Here is a 22,999-nt window from a genome sequence, read left to right on the forward strand (position 1 = left end):
TCACTGCCTTCCCTTATTTTCACAAAATCCCCAGCAGTACAATAGGGCAGCAGGCAGCAGTATTTTGAAAGTGTTTTAGCCACTGTATTCTCGACTTTTATCGGCCATTCACCCATCTAGTCCTTCTTCCTGCCTGTGTTCTCATCTTGCTCACCATTACCTTCTTTGTTACTGACACGAAGCCTTTCTCCATGTTCCATGCGGAGCAGTTCTGCCCCCTGAATCTTTGACACAAAACAAATGCCCCGGTCTTTGGGAGGTATTAGTTTCTTTTCTAAGAGCACTTTTGGTTCTAGCTATTAATAACTTTTTCCTCCCTCATGACCTTTTAGGACTTCGTTGAATAAATTAAATAACCTTAAAGCTTGCATGCCGGCATGCATAATGGCTATTCAGAGGTTTTCCTTCCCCTCCCCATCACCCCAGCAGTTGAACTCATGCTAGTCATGATAGGCCTACAACAGCTAAATCAGTGTTCGTGTGTGGTTGGGCAGGGGCTCTTTTTATTTTATGAAATCAGCTTTTCCGAGATTCTTTCATATTGCTAGAGTGTGTTTTTATATGCCTAAAAGGTTAGCTTTTACTTGTTTTACAGAAAATTAATTGTTAAAGCCAGTATGGCCGCAGGAGGAGGTCCTTTTGAAGAAGGCATGAATGATCAGGATTCCCCCAACTGGAGCAATGAGAGTGTTGATGACCGACTCAACAACATGGTATGATGCTTTTACTGGTGGTTTGTCATTGACTGCCAGCAGTTGAAATGCACCTTTCCCGTGACTTAGCTAAGTCTAGTTCACTGAAACTTTGTAAAACAAACACATTTTTTTTGGCTGGTCAAGATATTAAATGATGCTGGGCTATTTGTTATGTTAGTGAAGATATTTTTGTTTGCAGGTGAGAGGGTATCGACTTGAGTTAGCTTAAGCCAAAGAGGAAGTTTTTTTATAAGGATATAAAGCTGTTTTATGGAAAACAACGTAAAGAAATAAGGTTGGGTTTTAGGAAGGGACAGAGAAGGAACTACAGAGTTGTCAAGAATTACGTTTTCACTTCCCTTACTCTCCTTCCGAGTCCCCGAGTAACACAACTGTATCCTCACCAACCAGCTTTCTCTCTTCTCTGGTCCACATGGGGCACTGTAGCTGCCCTTTCTTTCCGAAGTTTTCAGTTACAGCTGCAATTAAATACCAACCAGTGGTCTCTTAGTCACAGTGTGAAGTTTTAAAGTAATGATTTCCCATGTTGGAGTAGATGTGCATCTTGTGTGCAGTCATCTGAGGCCAGACAGGGCGGGGTAGGTAGACCCCGAGGTGGGCAGGCGCACCAACGGGTGGACTGGTGTGAAGGGACAGTCTGTAGTGAAGGGAGTTTTCTTTTAAATTAGAATATGCCAAAGGTTTTTACTAGCGTAAAACTAAAAGATTCTTCTAATCTAGATACTGTGGGAATTCGTAGACTTTTTGTTGAATGAGTTAGGTTATATGGGTGGAACTTAGTAGGTAAAAATGTTTTCTAGTTAAAACATGAAGCATTTTTGTCATCAGATCTTAGGTAACACATTGTCGTCTTTAAGAATAATAAGTTGTATTTATTGCTCACCACATACTAGGCACCGTGCTGGATGGTTTCATGTATGTCATGTTTAGTTGTGTTCTAAAGGTGCCGCTGTTTTAGAGAGTAAGGAACTCGGGCTGTGGGGAGTTCAGTACGTTGCTCAGGGCCATGCAGTGGAGCGTTTCTTCAGAGACAGTCACTGCTTCCGAGCCCAGGCTGATTTCAGGTCTGTTTTCTCATACGTACTGACTTGAAAGGAGGCCGGGAAAGGTATCTGCGATTCACTTCACTATTCAGTTTATAAATAGTAAAGGACCATTTTTAAAAATGTTTTTTTGAAAGTATTTAGACTCACTGTAGAGTTGGAGTTTGGGCATTTGTATCTGATAATGATCTGTAAAAAGGAAAGTAATGTATTTTCTAAAGGACAGCCTATGAAATTTAGACTAGCCATAATGGGAAGATGGATTAGTAATAGTAAATATATTTATGACTATATATTTATGTGAAAAGACTACATATATATGTGAAAAGTGTTTTTGTCATTTCTAAGATGGACCAAATTTTTTTAAGTATACCAAATTATTCTCCTGGTTTGACAGAGACCGTGTTAACTCTTCTTGCCTTTACTGTTTTAAAGGATTGGGGTGGCCAACAGAAGAAGGCAAATAGATCATCAGAAAAGAATAAGAAGAAGTTTGGTGTAGAAAGTGACAAGCGGGTAACCAATGACATTTCTCCGGAGTCGTCACCAGGAGTTGGAAGGCGAAGAACGAAGACTCCGCACACGTTTCCGCACAGCAGATACGTGACCCAGATGTCTGTTCCGGAGCAGGCGGAGCTCGAGAAGCTTAAGCAGCGGATAAACTTCAGTGATTTAGATCAGGTCAGTGAATTGTTTCAAAACTCAGTATATGGCTATGGAAAAGAATTAAAATAGATTAAATAATTTATCTTAAGAATAAAAAGTCAAGCTGTTTATTAGTTTTTTTCTTAGTATCTGTGCATATGGAAAGAATTTTAATCGGTAGTGGTGGTACTATGTTCTTTGAAGGGCAAAAAAGCCTTATTTCTAAACTTGCTAAGGACGAGTCTTTTTGGACTTGGTTACTGTACTGTATGACTAACTTAAATGATTTCATTATGAAACTAAATTTTGCATGTTAGTACTGAATCAGATCGCTATTAAGGAAAAGTTTAGAATACAGTGGAACGTTGGTTTTAGAACTTAATGTGTTCCAGAAAAACTGTTTGAGAAGCGATTTGTTTGAAAACTGAGTCTCCTTTGTTTGTTGCCTGAGAGACATGACTGATCAGACAGGTGTCGGCATGAAAGGGTTGTCAGGTAGAGAATCGACACCCAGAGTTTTGTTAGACAATGGAAACAACTGGATGGAATTGTTTGAGAACCAAGATGTTCAAGAACTGATTTTTGACTGTATTTTTGGCTGGATAAACTTGTTTAGAATAAAACTGTGGTTTGTATTTATATAATCAGTGAAATAAAGTTTAGAAGAGGAAGTAGAAATGATAATGAACTAAAGTTACTGAGCTTTGCTCTTTTTAAAAATTGTGGTAAAATACACATAACATAAACTTAACCATCTCCACCTTTTTTAGTTCAGTTCAGTGACATTGCATACATTCACCTTGTGTGGTACCATCACCACCGCCCAGGTACAGAACCCTCTTCGTCTTGGAAAACTGAAACTCTGCTCCCATTAAACAGCAACTGCTCACTCTCCCCTCCCCGCACCTCCCGACAGTCCCTGTTCTGCTTTCTGTCTCTGAATCTGACTTCTCTTGGGGCTTCGTCTTGTACTAGGTATAACCACTTGTGCCGCGGTGTTGAGGTCAGTGTGAATGAACTTCGTGTATGTTTATCTGTCGGTGACTGGCTTATTTTTCTCAGCATAATGTTCTCAAGGTTCAAACGTGTTGCAGTGTGTGTTAGGATTTCCATTTTTTTTTAAGCTGAATAATATTCCATTTCTTATAAATGATAATGAACTCTTAATATTTTAATATTACATCTGTACTTTACAGAGATAAACAGATTCCCAGATATGCATAAAGGTACATCAGGTCTGGTACGGTGATGGTCGTCTGTCCTTTGGTCATCTGTTTACTAACTATTGAACACACATGCCAAGCACTGAGCCCAGTACTTTTTCATACGGGGCTCCATAGAGACTCATCTTCGTGCTCATATTTGTATTGATTAACATTGATTCACTGGGCCAAAGCCTATATAAAACTCTGAACATGTAAGACTAGTACTGTGAGTTATAAATATGGTCTATATTCCTAGTGTTTTATGTAGACTAATCTTGCTTATAGTCTTCAATTGAATAGTTTGACAAGATTAGGAATAGGTTGTACCAATCAAATTTTGATGTTTTAGTAGAATTTTGTAGATCTGTAGCTGTTTCATATGTTACTGCAAGCTGAATCGGTATCTGATGGTGAAGCTCAGAACGTTGAAATTTCTTTAGAACTGTTGGATGGCTAACGTTTTGTGGATTTGGTTTCTTTTTCCCATGTAGAGAAGCATTGGAAGCGACTCTCAAGGCAGAGCAACAGCCGCTAACAACAAGCGTCAGCTTGGTGAGAACCGCAAGCCCTTCAACTGCTTGCCCATGCAGATCAACACTAACAAGAGCAGAGACGCCGCCCCCAGTCCTCAGAAGAAAGAAGGGACTGGGCCGGCGCAGTGCAAAGAGTTGTTTGCTTCCGCTTTAAGTAACGACCTTTTGCAAAACTGTCAAGTCTCTGAAGAAGATGGGAGAGGAGAGCCTGCCATGGAGAGCAGCCAGATGGTAAAAATTTGTTTCTTTTGCCCTTTGCCTTCACAAACCTCCAAGTATAAAATGTTAACATTTAAAAAATTGTATTAGATTATGCATACAGGAATTTTTGTTAAGCAGAGTTAAAATACTCCTTCATACTTGACAATCTATCAGATTTATTGAAAATAAATTTCCCTTTTTTTTTTTAACCTAAAATGACTATAGAAATGATTACTCAGGTAAATCACTACTGTTTTTCTGCCAGATACTGCCAATTTTAGTACGGGGGGTTGGGAGCAATGTGATTAATAGATTGTAGTAAGAATTTTTTTAAATGGTGACATAATTCTTTTGAAAAGTACTTTCAAAGGTATTTATAATACTTTAAATTTACATATAAATAACATAAGCAAAATTTATATAAATAGTTTGGTGTGCAGTTCTGTAAATAAAAATTTTCAGGTAATGTAAACACTAATTTTGAAATTTTAAAACATAGCAGTAATTGGAGTTGTTAGTGTTGCCGATAGTTTTGATTAAATTCTAAATTTGATTCAGATGTTTTGCATGTATGAATGTACATAGTAATTAGAAGTATTTTGTTATTTTAGCTGAAATTTAAAAACTATTGCTGTTGAATGAATTATGCTCGATTTTACATACTGTTTACTTTCATGCCCTTTTTTAAAAAAAAATCTCCCCAGCAGGTTGTAAGCAGGCTTGTTCAGATTCGTGACTATATTACCAAAGCTAGCTCCATGCGGGAGGATCTTGTAGAGAAAAATGAAAGATCTGCTAATGTCGAGCGCCTTACTCATCTAATAGATCACCTTAAAGAACAGGAAAAGTCATACATGAAAGTTCTCCAAAAGATCCTTGTAAGTTCTGGACCTTTTACATAATGTGTATTGAGTTATTTTTGTAGTTTATTGATGTACATGTACTGTGACATTCTGATGCCACCTCAGACGAGTTGACGTGTTTCCAGAAAACTGTGCCATCCATTATAACATTTTACTGCTCTTTGTAATAGTTGTCTGATTTATACCAGTAAAATAATTCAGGGTAGAGACGAGGAGGAGCAGGATGCTGGAACTACAGACTCAGCTGTGGGGCCTGGTTCCGGAGCCGAGGGCCCATCCCTGACTACAGAGGTGCAGGCTGAGGCCCCAGAGACCCCCATAAGCAGCTTGTTGGTCATTCAGATGCTAGAAATGAAGGCTTAAACTTTTCTGCCATTTTGTAAGATTATATTTTTATAGGCATTCCTTAATGAAAAGCATATTTCAGGGAAGAAACCTCAAATTGCTAATGCTGAATATATTTTTAAACATGGAAGTTTAAAAGTTTTATTAACATTAAAGATAGTTTTAACGGCTGATTTTAAAATCTAATCGTTCTGATCTTCAGCTTACAGAAGCATGGTTTTTCTAGTTTGTTCATTTAGCACAGCTTTAGTCCTTTTGAACAGCATTGGGAAAGTTCAAATTCATCGTGGAGATAAGAGCTGTGAGTGGGGAGAATCAGTGCCTGTCGTGTTGTCCGTTGGAAGTCTCCAGGTTTATTTGCCATTGAGGACTCGTTTGAAGGCTGTTAGGGTTTTTATTTCTCAGGTTAGCCTAAACTGGAGCAAATCAAAAGACTGAAAAATTGAGATGAAAATGGGACAAGGTAGCATTTTCATTGTGATTTATTCACAGTGTGAAAAATACACTAACTTCTGACTCTGCAAAGTGAGGTTATTAAAAGGGAAAGGTGAGAGACCTCCTCAGAATGCCAGGGAACTGAGGCCCACTAGGGAATAGAGCCAAAATACATCTTTTGAAAAATAATCAGGAATTTACAGAATTTTGAGGAAAGATTTGTAAAATAAGCTTCATAGAAATTAGTGTCCTTTGAAACTAGTTGGCTTTTAAGCGTTTTTATTTTAACAGATGCACCTGTACCTGTGCATTAGTAAACTTGAAAACCTGTTACCAGCAAAGCTTTTCTTTATCAGTAAAGCTTTCGTGTTACTGGTAAAGTGTGATGTACATATACTTTTGTTCCTGGGATATGTTCTAAATACCACTCAGCATTGGGAGTTTGAAGGTTTGTTTCCTTTTACTACTGACCTGCGTAGTTTCCCATCTGCCTCCTTTGTCTTTCCTGCCCTTCTTAATTTGAAGAGGCAATTTGAGGTTGGTTTGGTTTGTTTGTTTGTTTGTTTGTTTTCTGCATTTTCATCAGGAGATACTCAGAGACTTGATTGTAACAGTTGCAAAAGGATAGGTTCTACTGTGGGGGAATGGTTTTTCTGTTTATAGTGGTGCTGGGAATAATTTCTTCCTCACATTTCATTCTAGTTTAAGTGGAAGGGTTGGGGGCCCGTGGGGAAAGGAATTCCATTGTGGAGGAGTTGGAAATGATATATTTGGTTACTTATAATTTATCTGTAGTGTTCCCCAAAGAGAATTTTTTTCATAACATAAAATCATATTTTGAAAGTTGATTAATAACACAGCAGCATAAATGTTAAAATGTGCTTCAGCAGTTGTATAACTTTAAAATTGCCTAGGATAAGATAACTGTAATGAGCAGTAGACTAGTGTACAGAAAGGTGTAAAAGTCTTAAGTTTATTGACACTTGGGGAGGGTGGATTGATTTTTTTTTTAATGGACTGGTAAAGTTTTTTTTATTTATGAGTGGCTTGTGTGTTAAACTAGAGTTTGTGTTAAGAAATTAATATGCTACAGTATTTAATAAAGGAGGCATCTTTCAGTCTGGGAGTTTAGCCATGCACTGAGGGCAAACTAGGGAATTGAGCTTCACAAGAACAGGTTTCAGACACTGAGGTTGCTGTGAGTCCAGGAGGGAAAGGTGACAAACTCCTCAGAAAGACAGGGGACTGGGGCCCAGGAGGGAAAGTAGCCAAAAATTTGGGTTTCTCTCAAAGGTGTACATCACCGTATGAACTCGGGAAGTCAGTGAGTGACTCTCTTGTTCATAGTTCCTCTTCTTTATTTGCTTTTCTGTTACTACTGTTACTCTTAAATATATATTATTAATATGGTTAGTTGTACTGTAATTTGCTCTGTTAAAATGCTGTCCTTTAATGTTTTTCTTTTTTCTGCTTGCTATACTTCTCTCCATGTATTTTTTTTTAAGATTTTATTTATTTTATTTTTAGAGAGGGAGAGAGAGAGAGAGAGAGAGAGAGAGAGAGAGAGAGAGAGAGAGAGAGAGAAACACATCAATGTGCGGTTGCTGAGGGCCATGGCCTGCAACCCAGGCATGTGCCCTGACCGGGAATTGAACCTGCAATGCTTTGGTTCACAGCCTGCGCCCAATCCACTGAGCTACGCCAGCCAGGGCTCTCCATGTATTAATTTGGCATTTGTTTTGAATTTGCAGTCACAAAGGACTTGAAACTTGATCCATTTCCCTTTTTTGCTATCGAGAACTCAAAACATAAATAGTTTTTGCTATTGAGAATTCAAGACATAACACAAATATAACAAAACATTTGCCTTGACCATTAGTTGCCTTTTTAAATTAAATATTTTTAAAATTTATCGATTTGAAAGAGAGAGGGAGTGAGACAGAGAAACATCGATTTGTTGTTTCACTTAATTTATGCATTCCTTGCTTGCTTCCTGGATGTGCCCTGATGAGAGAAGGAACCCACAACCTGGGCGTGTGGGGATGATGCTCTGCTCACCTGAGCCACCTGGCCAGGGCCTGTTGCCTTTTGGTTTATAGCTTTGTTCCTGTTGGAAACAAAACTTTTTTTTATAAGAAAAATATTTAATCATTCGACTTTGCTAATGTTTTTGCAGTTTTTTTATCTGATGTTTCCTTTAAATGTTTTTTCTTAACTTTTTATGGTTTATATAAAGGCACTCAGGAAAGGTTTAAAGACAGCAATTTGTGTTCCAGTTAAACTGTGTGAGTAAATGGCATTTCTAAAAGTTCTCATCTCCATTTGGCAAGAATAAAGGATTATTTTAATAACTGAGTATAGATAAGATGGATTTTATATGTTTTATTACTAGCTTATTACCTAGGATTAGTCTTTCTTTTCTGTTAGGTACATGTTTTATATTTTTTGTGTCTAAAAATGGCAAAATTTAACCTCTAGGTTTTTATTCTCCCCCTGGCTCCCACAAAAGTTTGAGGATATAGTTTGAAATCAGCTCTGGTGATGTTACTGTAAAGTTTTAAGCAGAAGGTGCCCCAATTTAACAGAAAAGTAAATAAAGTGGCTGTTTTATTTTTGAAACTGCTGGTGTTGGAGAAGAGAAAGTGAATGTGAAACACAGTAGATACTCTTCGGAACTTGTGCTCTTTAAGTCTTCTGAACAGTGACAGATGGAACTTAATATGCTTAAATTACTAAAGCATAGTATCTGCCAGTTTTTTTCCTGAGACCTTACATTGCTTTATTTACTTAATGGTATCTTTTATCATTACCATCGATCCCCCCATGCCCTGGTCCACCTCCATCCACTCCCTCCCCACTGCAGTTGCCACATGGTTGTCTGAGTCCATGTCCATGAGTTCTTTGTTTTTTTTTCTTTTTTGCTCTACCCCTCCATCCCCCGACCCTCCTAGAGCTGTCAGTCTGCTTACATTTACTCTTAAAAACCTCTTTTTTGTTTCTAAGTTTATTAACATCCTTGTAAATGAACATTTTTCTCTCTTGAACTTGCTTCTTGGAGTTTATTCTGAGTCTCTTTAATTGTTTGATTCTTAGGGCCATCCTAGGATTGTTCTGTCAGTACTTTGCTCATAACATCATTTTTATTTCCTAGGAATGTTCCAAAGTGCCACCATTCTGCTGTGCAGAATGTCATTCTCTCTATACCCCACCTTCACTCTCTCCTTTAACACCCTATCAGAATGTTGTATTCTGTTAGAGGAGTAGGGGGAAACGTTGAGATCTTAACTGAGATTCAGAGCTTAAAGCAGTTTTGTGAGTTGCAGCTTAATAAGTAATGATTAATATTCTCAAGCTGCCTATAAGGGCACAGCCCATTTTATGGAACACTGTATGGGTAGGATGACATTTTGCATCATTTTAAACAAGCCTCTCAAATACTCAAGTCCTCATTGTTTGCCCATGCTCCTCTTTCCCCCTGCACTTAATTCCAGCTCTTAGAGCATTTATAAGCTTTTTAAAATACCATTTACCCTTTTTTTTGCTATTATTTTCATTAGTTCTAGTTATTGAATGTCTAAGTTTGTCTCCCAAATCAGACTACTGCTTCAGAGATTGTAACTTAGACTTCTGACTTTAGAATTATTTAAGTGCATAATTTTGGGGCAGATAGTATGGTGTGAAAAACACTACATTAGGACCTAGGAAGCTGACTTCCCCTGTGATATTATTAGTTCAATCATATCTTTTTCTTCTGTGGGTTTATAATGCCTCATCTTTCACATAAAAAAATGGGAGTTGCATATTATCTGAAGTACTTTTCAGCTTGTAAAGATATACTTGGGCCCAGGCCCATGTGGCTTATTGATTGGAGAGTCATCCCATAAACCTAAGGTTTATGGTCGCAGGTTTGATTCCTGGTCAGGGAGTATGCCTAGGCTGCTGGTTCAGTCCCTGGTCAGGGTGCGTATGAGAGGCAACTGACAGTTCTCTCTCTCTCACATCAATGTTTCTCTCCATCTCTTTTTCCTTCCCTTCCCCTTTCTCTGAAAATCAGTAAGCATGTCCTTGGGTGACTGACGTGGGGAGGGTGTGTGTGTGTGTTTTGGGATCCATGAAGAATTATTGCAGGAACCTCAGGTGAATAGAGAAGACTTAGGGTTTTCTGAAATTGGACTGTTGTCTGTATGTAACTCAGGATTTAGTGCCCAAGTTATTTTTTTAAATCTGTAAACTGAAAATGTGTTTGTTGAAAGTGACTCAAAAGTTTAACATGTATTCAAGGGCAGATGTAGGCCTGGCTTCCTTCTTGATCCCAGTTCCATGCATGCACTATTCTCTTGGTCTGTTCTTACCCCTCGGTACTTTTATCTCCATTTTCTCACCTTCCCTTCCCCTGTATTTGATAGTAGTTCCCACCTACTGCCCTTAGTTCAGTCTTTCTAAGTATTATTCTGAAATGTTATTCTTATGGATGCAAAAGTTATTGTGCAGTAATAAAACCTCACTAATTTTGAAAATTGTTGGGTTTTAGATTAGTGAAAAATCTGAAGGTAATTGTGTTTACTTTAATAAATTATTCTGAATTTATAATTATAGTATCAAAGTTTTACAATGTGACTAACAAGGATTAAAGTTCTTATAAAAACTTTGCTTTTTAAAGGGTAAAAAATGCATAATATTAAATTGTTTAGTAAACTCTTTAAAATTAGATAGCTTTCAGGTTACCTGGAGGTCTGAACTATTTTTGAGAAATGAGAGAATTATAAATTAGGTGGAGCTGTATACATTCTTAAAGGTTATCCTCTTTTTCCCAGGATGACATTTTACCTTACAATTGCGCAGTGTTTCTTCTCCTAATTAATTACTATTGCTACTTTGTTGGAGTGTTTGATATCAGTTTGGTGACATTTCTTTTAGTCCATTGAGATCTGTGCCTGTTGGAGCCTGGTTTTACATTTTACCACTGACATTGATGCAGTTATTTTGGATCAAATCTGAGAAAGTTAGCTATTGATAGTTATCCTTCTTCCTTCAAATTATTTTTTTCGAGATATAAATAGTGTTGAAATAAGCCAGAACTAAAAGATGAATTTTGACAGGAAAAAATGAAATACACATTTCTGAGTTAAATATTTTATGTAAATATTAGGTAAAATCATTAAAGTCTTAAAGTATAAGATTTTTTAAATGGCAAATTAATGATGGAAAATATTATGCTATGTATTTCAGGTGTAATTTATTTAAGTTTGTCTTTTTGCTTAATCAACTTTTATTGTTTCTTGTTGGGTTACTTTTAGATAGTTCTAAGTTTTTAAAACTTAGTGTTTTTTTAATTTAAAACTTGGTTTTTAAAAAAATCTGATCCTGTAGTTTTAGGCAAAATGCTAGGGTTTGGGGGGGTGGGTAAGGTCAGAGTATTCTAAATGAACTTATTTTAAAAGAAAAATGATAATTTTTATAAGAAAATATAAAATTTTCTGTTTTACTGTTTCTATAATGTGATACAGGTACATTAGAGTCTTTCACATCAGATTACCAATTTTCAAAATTGTTTTTAAAATTTTAAATGTATTTTAAAAATTGTTATTTTTTTAAGCATCACTTAGTAGTGGTGTTTTTCAGAGATACTTTTTCAAGGATGCTTTTGGGCCTTAAGCTGGTATGATTCGCTCTTCCTCTTCTGTAAGGCCTGGATCTCTCATTTGCTTGTGTATGTATATGTGTTTGTAGCTCCTTTTGCCCTTAGCTTTACCATCTTCCCTTTGGTATGCCTTTTTCTTTGCTTTCCTTTTGTTAATTCCACTTTATGCTAAGCCATTGCTTATAGTCTTTACTATGAAATTACCTGACTCTTAATACGGCGGGCTCTCTCTGTGTTTCTATATTATTCTTTTTTCCTCACGTCTACGAAAGCTGTGTCTAGGGTGATACATTTAATACTAAGTTGTTATCTATGTATGTACTTTGCTGAGGGTAGTTGAAATTGAAACATGAATTTTAATAGATGTAAGTATTGTTGGCCTTATTTTCCAGGCCAGAGATCCTCAGCAGGAGCCTATGGAAGAGATGGAAAATTTGAAGAAACAACATGATTTATTAAAAAGGATGTTAGAGCAGCAGGAACAGCTGCGAGCGCTGCAGGGAAGACAAGCTGCCCTCCTTGCTCTGCAGCATAAAGCAGAGCAAGCTATTGCCGTGATGGACGACTCTGGTATGCCACAGTCTTAGAACGCTCTTTTTGTAAGCAGGGCTTAATGCTGTTGCAAGGTGGATGCCAGTTATTATATAGTCAGATCTTGATTGTTGACTAGTGCAGAAACCTACATACAAGGCTTACCCTGTCCTGTGCTTTTCTCTGGTTATGCAGAAAAGATTGCAGGGACAACTCCTGGCCATCATACTGTACCGTGCAGACAGCCAGATCGCTCTCCTTTGCATCAGAGAGTACCCTTAAGAGGTAAAGGGGGCAGGCTGTAGTCTGTTTTTGTACCTTGGACTGATAGTGCTGTTGATGCTTTTATTTCCCACCTTTTATATTTGATTTAAGTAGGACTGCTGTGCTTTGCTTGCCTCCCAGGGAAGGGTTAAAACCTTACGTGAGACAGTGATTAGCTTCGTAGAGCTTCTTTAGCTCCTGCAGTTAAGTATTTCTCTTACTTCAGTTAGGTATCCAGTTGTGTACAGTAGTTCCTTTGGACTATACTTATATCCTGTGCGGGCTTCCTGAGGCTCACCAGTGTTCTTTTTTCTTCCTTCCCTCATAGCCCTATAAAATTTAGGTGGAAATTTAATTGAATTCTTTAGTATTGAGTTTAATTTGTTTCAACTCCTTCAAACTAGGTGTTTAATCTTTCATTATGTTAAAAACAAATTGTTGCTTATTAGAACTCAGTAAAACTAAGGTGTATTTTCTAGTCGTCTGTCTTCCTAGTCTAGTGATGATTTATCTCCTGGGGCTCTCCACCGTGGGCCCTCCCCGAAGTCCCCTTGTTGGCGCGCACTCTGTCCTGCGCCCGCACCCGCCCCAGCTCAGCCCTCTGGTGGCCGCTGAGCAGCGTTTAGTTTTTCATTTTCACTAGGAACTTTATGACTTGCAAATAACTTACTCTTTTGTAATAATTATATAGTCACTGTTGTTAATAATTACAGGATTTTCGTCTCCACTTTTACCTTGTAAAATTTAAAGTATCATTAGGTTTTATATTTAGGAAAAAATATTTTTCCAGGGACCAGTACTAGTTTGGTTAATGACTAACCTTTTAAGTATTAAATTTTAAGTTTGGAGTGTCAGATTTCAGAGACTTCCCTGTGATAATTATGTTATTTCAAATACTTAAATTTACATCATTTCATTTGACTTTCACAAAATTGTACGTTAGTCACCAAAGCTGCTACTGTTACTATTTTATAGAAAAGAGACTCTTAACACGGTGTTTGTGGCTTGCCTGGGCTTATATGGCATTTTAGTAGTATCCCATCTCTTGAGTTTTAGGTCAATAGTCCTCTATTTGTGAATATGAACTTCTATTTTTAAGTAAGTAGATAATCTCTTTTTTTTAATAGAAAAATATGTACTGTGGTGAGGCAGGGACCAGGAGTAGAATAAATAAGTTTTAGTTTATAAACTATTTCAAAAAGAATTTTAGATTAGTAATTTTAAGAAAGATTTTCTCTTGTATTTATGAGATTTTTGTAGAGGAATGCTAATGAAAAAACAATTGTATTTAATCTGCTGGTATGTTAGCGGCAACATAATTATCATAATTATGGGAAATGTTATGGGAAAGAGTGCTGCTTTCGTCGTTTAACTAGAAAGTTGTGTGTTATCTAGACTGTCATTTCCTTCTTTTTAAAAGAGTTTGGACTAGATATGTGGGATTCTTTCCAGGCCTGAAATTATAATTTCTCAGTAGAAAAAGCTAGTGTTTTCCTTTAAAGCAGAAACAATTTATAGGCAATGTCTCTTCTAGAACTGGAGAGGATAAGCGGGGGGTGGGGGTGGTGCTGGGTAGTAGGCCTGTAACTGGATTCAAATTGTTGTCATGATACTGCCTCCAGAAGAGAGAGACTACGGACTTTTAGTATGCCGCGTATCGCAGGCATTGCTTCGGGAAATGACGTGTTCTGCTGCAGGGCTCTGCACACGGGGGCCAGCTGGGTTTGGTCCACTGTCTGCAGTAAAGCTTGGTGGAACACAGCCCTGCCCCTCTGTCTGTTGTCTGTGGGCGCTTTTACCCTGTAATGGCAAAGTTGGGTGGTTGAAACAAAACTGTATTTCTCCAAAGCCTAGCATATTTATTACTAACTGAATCTTGAAGAAGTTTGCTTGCCTCTGAACTAAAGCACTGATGGGCTGGGGGAGGTAGAGACTGAGACCTCAATCCCTAGTAGCCCAAATCAGTTGAATCTAGTAGAACAGAATCAGCTGTTCTGTCTCAGACTGCAACTCTCCTTGCCCCCTCCTCAACCCAGACTGACAGACCTACCCTCGTCCCCACTCCATTCAGTGCCGTTCTAATTTGGGTTGTGATGGTTTCCCTCTTCAAATGTTGGGACAGAAAAAGGTGGACCACTGTTTCAGAGTTTTGTCAGTTTCTCCTTATTTTCGGATTAGATGGAAAAAATAAAATTGATTGATAGATAAATCTGAGGGTTAGTTTCAAATTATGTTAGTTGAAGTGTTTTTTAATTTTTTTCCCCAAAATTTATTTTTAGCTTCTCAGAAATTAAGGTGCTATATTTACTTATCTGCTTTAATGAATAGTTGTTAATTTTCTTTCCGTTTGTAATAGAAACTACAGGTAGCCTATCTGGAGTCAGTATCACATCTGAACTAAATGAAGAATTGAATGATTTAATTCAGCGTTTTCATAATCAGCTTCGTGATTCTCAGGTAACAGTTTTTTAGTATACTTGAGTTTAAAGTCACATTGGTTAAAACAGTGGTGGTAAAACTTCACTGAGCATAAGTATGACCTGATATGATTGTTAAAAAAAATAAGGATTTCTGGTTGGTGGGATTCTCCTCACCTCCAAAATTATGATGCGTACATTCGGGGTGGGCTTCTCCCAGTGTTCTCCAGTGCTGGTGGTCTGGGGACTATCCTTTGAGAAACACTAAATTAGAGGGAAATCTCCTTGGAGTGAAATGATTAGTGAAATTTTTCCTTTGCACGCTGCTGGATACTACATTCTCTTTCCCTTTCAAAGGTTCATGGTCAGAATGTGAAAACTGACTGTGTTTGAATCATTGTCCCTGTAATATTTTACCAATGATTTTAAGAAAATTCTTATGTTTATTTTTAGAGTTAATAAGTTTATAATTCATTGACCTTTTAAAGTAATTATATAAATGCAAGATTTTCGATTTGTGGGCCTTGAATAAGAAAGGGTGAATTAATACCTCTCCACTGCAAATCAGTATGATTGAAGGTGCAGTATCTCTTGTCTGCTGACCAACCAAAAATAAACGAATGTGGCCCTACCACCTAGGGGAGTTTTTTTAGGAGTATCTAGTACATATTTTCTGCAATGCCCCACCTTAAGAAACTCTCACGTGTTCTCAAGAAGATATGCACAAGAATGCTCAAGCAGCATTGTGGTGTTAATAGTAAAAATCAGAAACAATCTAAATGTCCATGACCAGGGAAAATGGCCTAATAAGTTATATACATAGTGTGAAATGCTATAACCAGTAATAGTAGCTAAACCAGAGCTGAGGAATGAAAATGCAAGTTTAAGAAGGAAATCATGTAGCTTATGTTTTAAAATGTGTAAAGAATGTATATTTTTCATGGGTGCACACATAGGCGTTACAAAAGAAAAGCATGTATAAGAATAGTAGCTATCTAATTTTAGATTGTGGTTCTCTCTGGAGACAGTAATGGGATTGGGGATTGGAATGTATAGAGCCATAACTATATTTCTCTTAAAAATTGATACAAATATGGCAAAATGTTAAAATTTGACTGAGCTCAGTAGTCTTTGTTCATCATGTGATTTTCTAAGACTTGGTAGATTTTAAATGTTTCATAATTGCTTTTTAAATAGAGAAACATAGAAAAGTGGTTGGAAAAGCTGATAGGTTAAGAAATTTAAGTTTATGGTGGTGGTTCTAAAAAAGTGGCAAGAGAGAATGGTATTTTTGAAGGATTATTTTTTTGAAAGCTTATTTTGTATGAAATGTGGCCCTGCTTGATTAACTCAGATCACTGAATTTAGATCCAGATAATAAATAATAGTCAGTGAATCCAAGACCTCTGTGTGGTTGATGTGTCTGCATGTGTTAGAGCGGCACGTCAGGGAGCAGGGTGCAGGTTAGGAATGGGAAAGGCATGTGTTTACCCACCAGTGCAGTCAAGGCAAGTGTTTATCTCTTGGGAAGAATTTTTATGTAATTTGAAAATGAGAATGCCACCTTAAATTACCTTAGTCTTTATTTTTCTTCTTTTATTTTTTATAAGCCTCCAGCTGTTCCAGATAATAGAAGACAGGCAGAAAGCCTTTCATTGACTAGAGAGGTTTCCCAGAGCAGGAATCCATCAGTTTCAGAACATTTGCCTGATGAGAAAGTCCAACTTTTTAGCAAAATGAGAGTGTTACAGGAAAAGAAGCAAAAAATGGACAAACTGCTTGGAGAACTTCATACACTTCGGGATCAGCATCTGAACAACTCATGTAAGTAAATCTGGCCCTAGTGGTGTTAGGCAGAGGACACACAGGCATCGCTGTGGCACATATTGGTGGTAGTTACTTAGTAAATGTTTGGTGAGTGACTGAACACTTAGTTCCTGAAGAAAATGATACTGTTTGTGGGGAGCTAGAACTCACATGTGGAAAGCTTTTTAGTAACAAGGCAGAGTTTGATAAAAGCCAAACCAAACAGATAGAAGGTCTGTTCTATAATTTAGAAAAGGGGAAGGATAAAGTTGGGTCTGGAAAATTGGTAGGATTTAAATAAGGGAAAAGTAAACGAGAAGGCAATTAGACATAATAATGCTACATTTTTTAACACATTCAAAATTTTCCCTTAAAGAAAAACTTAGCCAAATTAATACTTATATTTAAAAACTATGAAAGCTTTTATACAAAAAAGCGAGGTTGAAAAAACTTTATATAGTACATATGGTTTAGTGTAGAAATTCTGTAACTCACATTCATTTAAAGAACGTGTAAATCATCACCTCATGTGGGAATGGGAAAGCCAGTAATCCTCCAAGTTATACAATAGAAACTCTTTACAGCTCTGCTGATGTTTTACTTGCCTCTCTCCAGTTAAGATCTATTTACTAGTTCTCACCTGCTATCTTCACACCTGATCCCTGCCTTCTACCCAGTTAGCCGTAGGAGCTGTAGCATTGGCAGTGGAGTCAGCCTCAGCTGGTCATTGTTCTTCGACATTTTGACTGCTTTCTTATTAAAGAAAAAACAAGGAATGGAAACATTTCCAGAGTCCCTGTTTTTTGTTCTTCACCCATCTTCTACTTTTCTGCCACCTCCAAAAGCACCTTAACTATTTCTGCACTGAAACATACTCCTTTCTTTCCCAACCTCTGCCAGTCTCCTCTAGAGTATAATCCCAACACATCCTTCCCAAATGGATTAACACAACTAAGAAAACCTTAAAATTTGAAGGTTGTATTCAAGGCCTTGTGAACAGTTTTATTTGCATAAACAAAGTAGTACTCAGTCCACTGATGATGCCACAGTATCATTTTTCTCCCCACTGGAAAACAGTGTGAAAAGTAGCAGCAGAAGGAACAGTCCAAGAATAAGGTGAAGACACTGCTGGAAACTAGCTGTAGCAGTTGATACTTTAGGCAACAAATAATGATGGTGTTGCTCTGAGAAAGAGAGAAATCACGATAGTTTTAGAGTAATAGGAGATAGAGAAGTGCAAACATTCTTAATCTTTATTGTCTTTTAAGGCATAAGATATTCTCTGATGTGTGTGAACAGAAAAGTAATTAAAAAATATAGTTCAAGGACTACTGAGGAATTAGCCATCATTAATTAGAAAGTTTTATTGCCAAGTAGTATTTCATGGTATGGGTGTATCATGGTACCCTTAACAATTTTCCTTTATCTCTTGGAACAAGAAAAGTTTCAGCTTGGAGACCAGATACGGCTTTCTCTGAATTGTGGGTTTGGAGCGCTCTTAGGGACATGCTGTGCTAGGCCTGCCCTGTCCAGATTTGTAGGTGGTGTGCTGCCCGTCATGCACAGTGGCCTCGTTTAACTTAACCTAGAAGCGAGTTTATCAAGGGCTTTAATAAGGAACACTAGTTATTTTTAAAGGTACAATATCTTGTCAATTCTCATGTTGTCTTTATTCTACCGTGTTTACTGTCTTTGGTTGAAGGACATGTGCATAAGTGTCTGGATGTTATATCCTTAAGTTTCTAAACCTCATGCAGAATTTAAGATGTCAGTGATTTTTACTTTTTATTTTTCTACATCCAAGCAAACTGTGTTGTTTGATGCCGTAATTCTTTTTGATAACTGTTGTTCCTTTTGCAGTCGTGCCTCCTTCAGCCCCTGCGCAGAGGAGCGTGGATCAAAGGGGTACCCCGTCCACCCCCTCTGCTCCTGTGTACTCGGCACCAGCCACCAGTGGAGAGCCCAACAGCCTCGCGCCAGCGGGTCCTTACGCTGCAGCTCCTCTGCTTTCTCAGACTGACAATGAAAATGAAGGCCACCTAAATCCAACTGAAAAACTCCAGTAAAACCCTTTTACGAATACTGTTAAATAGAGTAGTGTTGAATGATAGGATAAACTCTGGGTTTATTTAACATGCTGAACATTCTTAAGTGACATGGTAGTAGAAGGGTGTCTGTGTGTCACATGTCCAATCTTTGGGCCGTCCAAGAGCGAGGTGACACTGCGATACGGGTGATTTCTGTGAGCAAGTGCATTTCTGTTTCCAAATACAGGATTAGAAATGGTGGGACTAGAGTTCAAAGATTTCTATAATCAAATGGTTTTAGAGCTCAGGCTTTAGAGTCAGATAGCTCAGAAATTGTAAATTGTATCTCTCAAGGCTATATGCCCATGGATGAGTAACTTACCTTCATTTAGCTTCTGTTTCTTCATCTAAAAAAATAGGGATAATAATATAGTCATTCACAGAGATGTTTTAAGGATTAAAAAACATTGGGTACTTCCTGGCATTTAATAAAACTTAAACTTTTGTCATTTTTTATAAATGTATTATAAACTTAATAGATCCCTGTATGTTATGATATGTCTATATCAGGAACCATCTACAAATGCTCAGTAATGCCTATATACCTGATTTGCCTGAGAGCTAGTATTCAAATTGAGTATTTTGTACTCCTCATTTTTGATAGATATTAAGAAACCTAGGAATATTTTTGACATTGTGTTTTAAGCTGTTAACATTTATGCCTGCTTAAAGTGAATGCTTGGAACTTTCTCATATGCTTTTGTCCCTAACACAACGTGAAAAAAAATAAAGCAATGAGATTCTGAGTAAGCCGTACTTGAAATTAAATTCTTTGCAGTCATATTCCCTGTATTATTGACTAGGCTGTGCTGGCTGCAATTATATGGAAATAATGCATGCTTTACTTTGCTGTTTACAGGAAGTTAAATGAAGTTCGAAAGAGATTGAATGAACTAAGAGAATTAGTTCATTATTATGAACAGACATCAGATATGATGACAGATGCTGTAAATGAAAACACAAAAGATGAAGAAACTGAAGAGTCAGAATATGATTCTGAGCATGAAACTTCTGAACCTGTTACTAACATTCTGTAAGAACTTGTTTATTTTTCTAGCATTTATCTTAACTTAATACTTTTAATATAGAACCAGAGAAGCTTCAATTGAATGCTATTTCTCTTTTGTTTAAACTTTTCTCCTCTTAGTCTACTATTTTGGTCAGTGTAATCTTATTGCCCCGCCTTTAAAAAAAAAAAGCCCTGGCTGGCTGGTGTGGCTCAATGGATTGAGTGCCAGCCTGCAAACCAAAAGATCACTGGTTCACTTCCCACTTATGGCACACACCTGGGTTGCGGGCCAGGTCCCCAGTTGGGAGTGTGCGAGAGGCAACCAGTCGATGTATATCTCGCACATCAGTGTTTCTCTCCTCTTTCTCCTTCCTGGCTCTCAAAATCAATTAAAAAAAAATAAGGAAGTATTGAATATAGTATCAAATAGTTTAGTAAATTTGCTGTTTGTTAGGTCCAAATGCAAGTAAATCGTAAGTATCTAACTTGACATTTTCCTACTTCTTTACTTTTAGGTATAATTTTGATTGATGTTTTCTTAAATTCCTAAAGAGCAGAAGTTAATGAAAAGCAAGCCAGTTATTCACAGTATGAATTTAAATGGGGAACTAGCCAATGATGTTTATAGTTTGGAATTACTTTATCAGTAGTTCTAAACCTTTGATTATTATTGTTTTTATTTTTTTATCTTAAATAACTTTAAGCTCCTTTCTTTCTTTTAGGAATCCACAAGTAGCTGCCACCAGGAATGAAGTAAATAGTATTTCTAATGCACAGTGTGTTTCTAATAATAGAGATGGCAGATCAGTTAATTCTAATTGTGAGATTAACAACAGATCTGCTGCCAACATAAGAGCTTTAAACATGCCTCCTTCTCTAGGTATGACTGACTCTATTCCCAGAAATTATTGCCATTTGTTCTTGGGAAGCGGATGTTCTTTCATTGGTAGTCTTGACTAAGTTGTGGGTTTCAGTGATGTCTGTTTTTAGCAGATTGCCGATACAATAGAGAAGGAGAGCAGGGGGTTCGTGTTGCACAAGGTGAAGATGATGAGGAGGAGGAGGAGGAGGAAGCAGAAGATGAAGGCGCCAGTGCAGCCTCATTATCCAGTCACAGGAGCAGTGTGGTGGATGTGGACGAGGCTCCAGAAGATGCTGAATTTGAACAGAAGATCAATAGACTTATGGTTGCAAAACAGAAACTTCGGCAGTTACAGGATCTTGTTGCCATGGTACAGGTAAGTACTGCTTGGTCTTTTTAAAAACTGTTTGTTAAATAGACCAGTCTTATAAGGTAAAACCTACGTATTTTGGTAATTATATTGGTAAATTATACTAGTACATGTTAATGTATTGGGTTCTTGCCATATGCCAGGTTTACGTGCTTAGCACCTTCCATGCCACGTATCAGAGATGAGCAGCCTTCTTTGTGAAGGGTGAGTCAGTAGATGTTTTTGGCTTTGTGGACCTACAGGCTCTGTCATAAGTACTGCTCCAGGCAGTCACAGATGTTGTGTAAACAAACGAGCATGGCTGTGTTCCAGTGTAACTTCATTACTGAAACATTTGTTTTTTGCTGAAGACCCCAGTCTTTATTTTTTAAATTTATTTTTCAATTACAGTTAACTACAGTATATTCATTTCAGGTGTATAACATTGTAATTAGACATTTACATATTTTATGAAGTGATCACTCAGTAAGTCTAGTACACATCTAACACCATACATAATTGTTAAAATATTATTGATCATATTCCCTATGCTGTACTTTATATCCCTATGACCATTTTTGTAACTGCCAATCTGCACTTCTTAATTCCTTCCACCTTTTTTATCCATGGCTCCAGCCTCCCCTCCCATCTGGTGACTATCTGTTTATTCTCTGTATCCATGAGTTTGTTTTTGTTTTGTTTGCTTTTGTTTAGATTCCACATACAAGTATTATTTTACAGCTTATTTTTTTCCCCACTCCACAATGTCTTGGAGAACTCTTCATATCAATATATATAGTTCTACATAATTATAGCTAAATAATTATAAAATATTAAGTAATTACAAAATATAGATAATATTGCATACATATGTATGTATTTGTGTATATATATTAAATACAAGACTTGCATAGTTTTCTGTAGTATCAACAGACCTTAATGTAGTTCATCTGACATCTTGTTAATGTATACAATTGTTATTTACAACTTTTCACTACTTGGAATGTTTCCGTGAACGTTTTTGCTCAACCCTCTTTGTGCATTTGTGTTTTTCAAGAGCAGTTATGAGGAAGTAGAATTGCTTTGTTAGAGTTTGTGCGCATTTTAATTTTAATGGACACTCCTTTCCTGGTCTCTAGAATGACTGTTAAATGGTATCTAAGCAGTGATGTATGAGTCCATTTTCCCATATCCTTGATTACATTAGAGCTTGTTTAACCACTACTAGAATTGGTTTTTGGCTTTTTCCAAGTTTTCCCATATATATATATATATATATATATATGGGTATTTTGTATAAACACATGTTTACACAAACACATATAGGTATGTGTATACACACGTAAATATTTTTGCTTATATATTCAAAGTATATCTGTAGGATATATAAATTGATAACATTGGTTACCTATGGTGAATGGATTCAGTTGGGGGAAAGGGATGGACAGGAGGCTTTTCTAAATGTCTTTGTTACTTTCTGAACTTTGATTATATGATGGTATTATCATTTGCAAAAAAAAGCTGCTAAAGTAAATATAATAATAGTTTTTGCTATCTTGAATATTGTACTGGTTAATTACTTTCTGTTTATTTTTTAAGGTTTTTTCAGATGTACAACCCAAAGTGGGAATAATAGATTAGAAACGATAAATAACTGGGTGGCTTATAGATGAATTAGCATAATTTCGGGATTACATTGAATGGAGACCTTTTGCTTTAGGGTGTTTCTAAGACCTAAAATATGTGTATGAGAAATGAGGAAAATGCAGCCCAGAGGGATTGAGGAGTCTCCTTCTGAAAGAGAGTTATTGAGCACTGCCTGGGGAGCTCAGGTGGTTGGAGTATTGTCCTGACACGCTAAGGTTGCAGGTTCAATCTCCAGTCAGGGCACGCACAAGAATCAACCAGTGACAGCATCAATAAGTGGAACAGCAACTCGATGTCTGTCTGTCTGTCTGTCTCTCTCTCTCTCTTTCTCTCTCCTCCCTCTCCCTAAAATTAATCAATAAAAAAATTTTAAAAGCCTTTGAAAGAGAGCTGTTGAAAA

At 37.0% G+C, this 22,999-nt stretch overlaps 1 protein-coding gene across 14 annotated transcripts in view; it reads left to right on the top strand.

The window, feature by feature from the left end:
- PCM1 (pericentriolar material 1) overlaps positions 1-22,999 on the top strand; it is an 83,042-nt gene that overhangs the window by 11,821 nt on the left and 48,222 nt on the right. For 9 of the 14 annotated variants that reach the window (XM_045821741.1, XM_045821737.1, XM_045821746.1 and 6 more), the window contains exons 3-14: positions 596-713; positions 2,195-2,440; positions 4,101-4,373; positions 5,048-5,221; positions 12,020-12,197; positions 12,354-12,443; positions 14,779-14,879; positions 16,450-16,663; positions 18,506-18,707; positions 19,592-19,765; positions 20,464-20,621; positions 20,735-20,979. In XM_045821741.1, coding sequence (XP_045677697.1) covers positions 618-713; positions 2,195-2,440; positions 4,101-4,373; positions 5,048-5,221; positions 12,020-12,197; positions 12,354-12,443; positions 14,779-14,879; positions 16,450-16,663; positions 18,506-18,707; positions 19,592-19,765; positions 20,464-20,621; positions 20,735-20,979 — 2,151 coding nt within the window. In that variant the 5' untranslated portion in view covers positions 596-617. The remainder of the gene's footprint in view (positions 1-595; positions 714-2,194; positions 2,441-4,100; positions 4,374-5,047; positions 5,222-12,019; positions 12,198-12,353; positions 12,444-14,778; positions 14,880-16,449; positions 16,664-18,505; positions 18,708-19,591; positions 19,766-20,463; positions 20,622-20,734; positions 20,980-22,999) is intronic. The other 5 variants (XM_045821743.1, XM_045821749.1, XM_045821750.1 and 2 more) reach the window with 2 other exon arrangements.

Source organism: Phyllostomus hastatus, unplaced genomic scaffold (genome assembly GCF_019186645.2).
Source record: "Phyllostomus hastatus isolate PE091 unplaced genomic scaffold, TTU_PhHast_1.1 phas_scaffold_46, whole genome shotgun sequence".
In the NCBI taxonomy this organism is placed as follows: domain Eukaryota; kingdom Metazoa; phylum Chordata; class Mammalia; order Chiroptera; family Phyllostomidae; genus Phyllostomus; species Phyllostomus hastatus.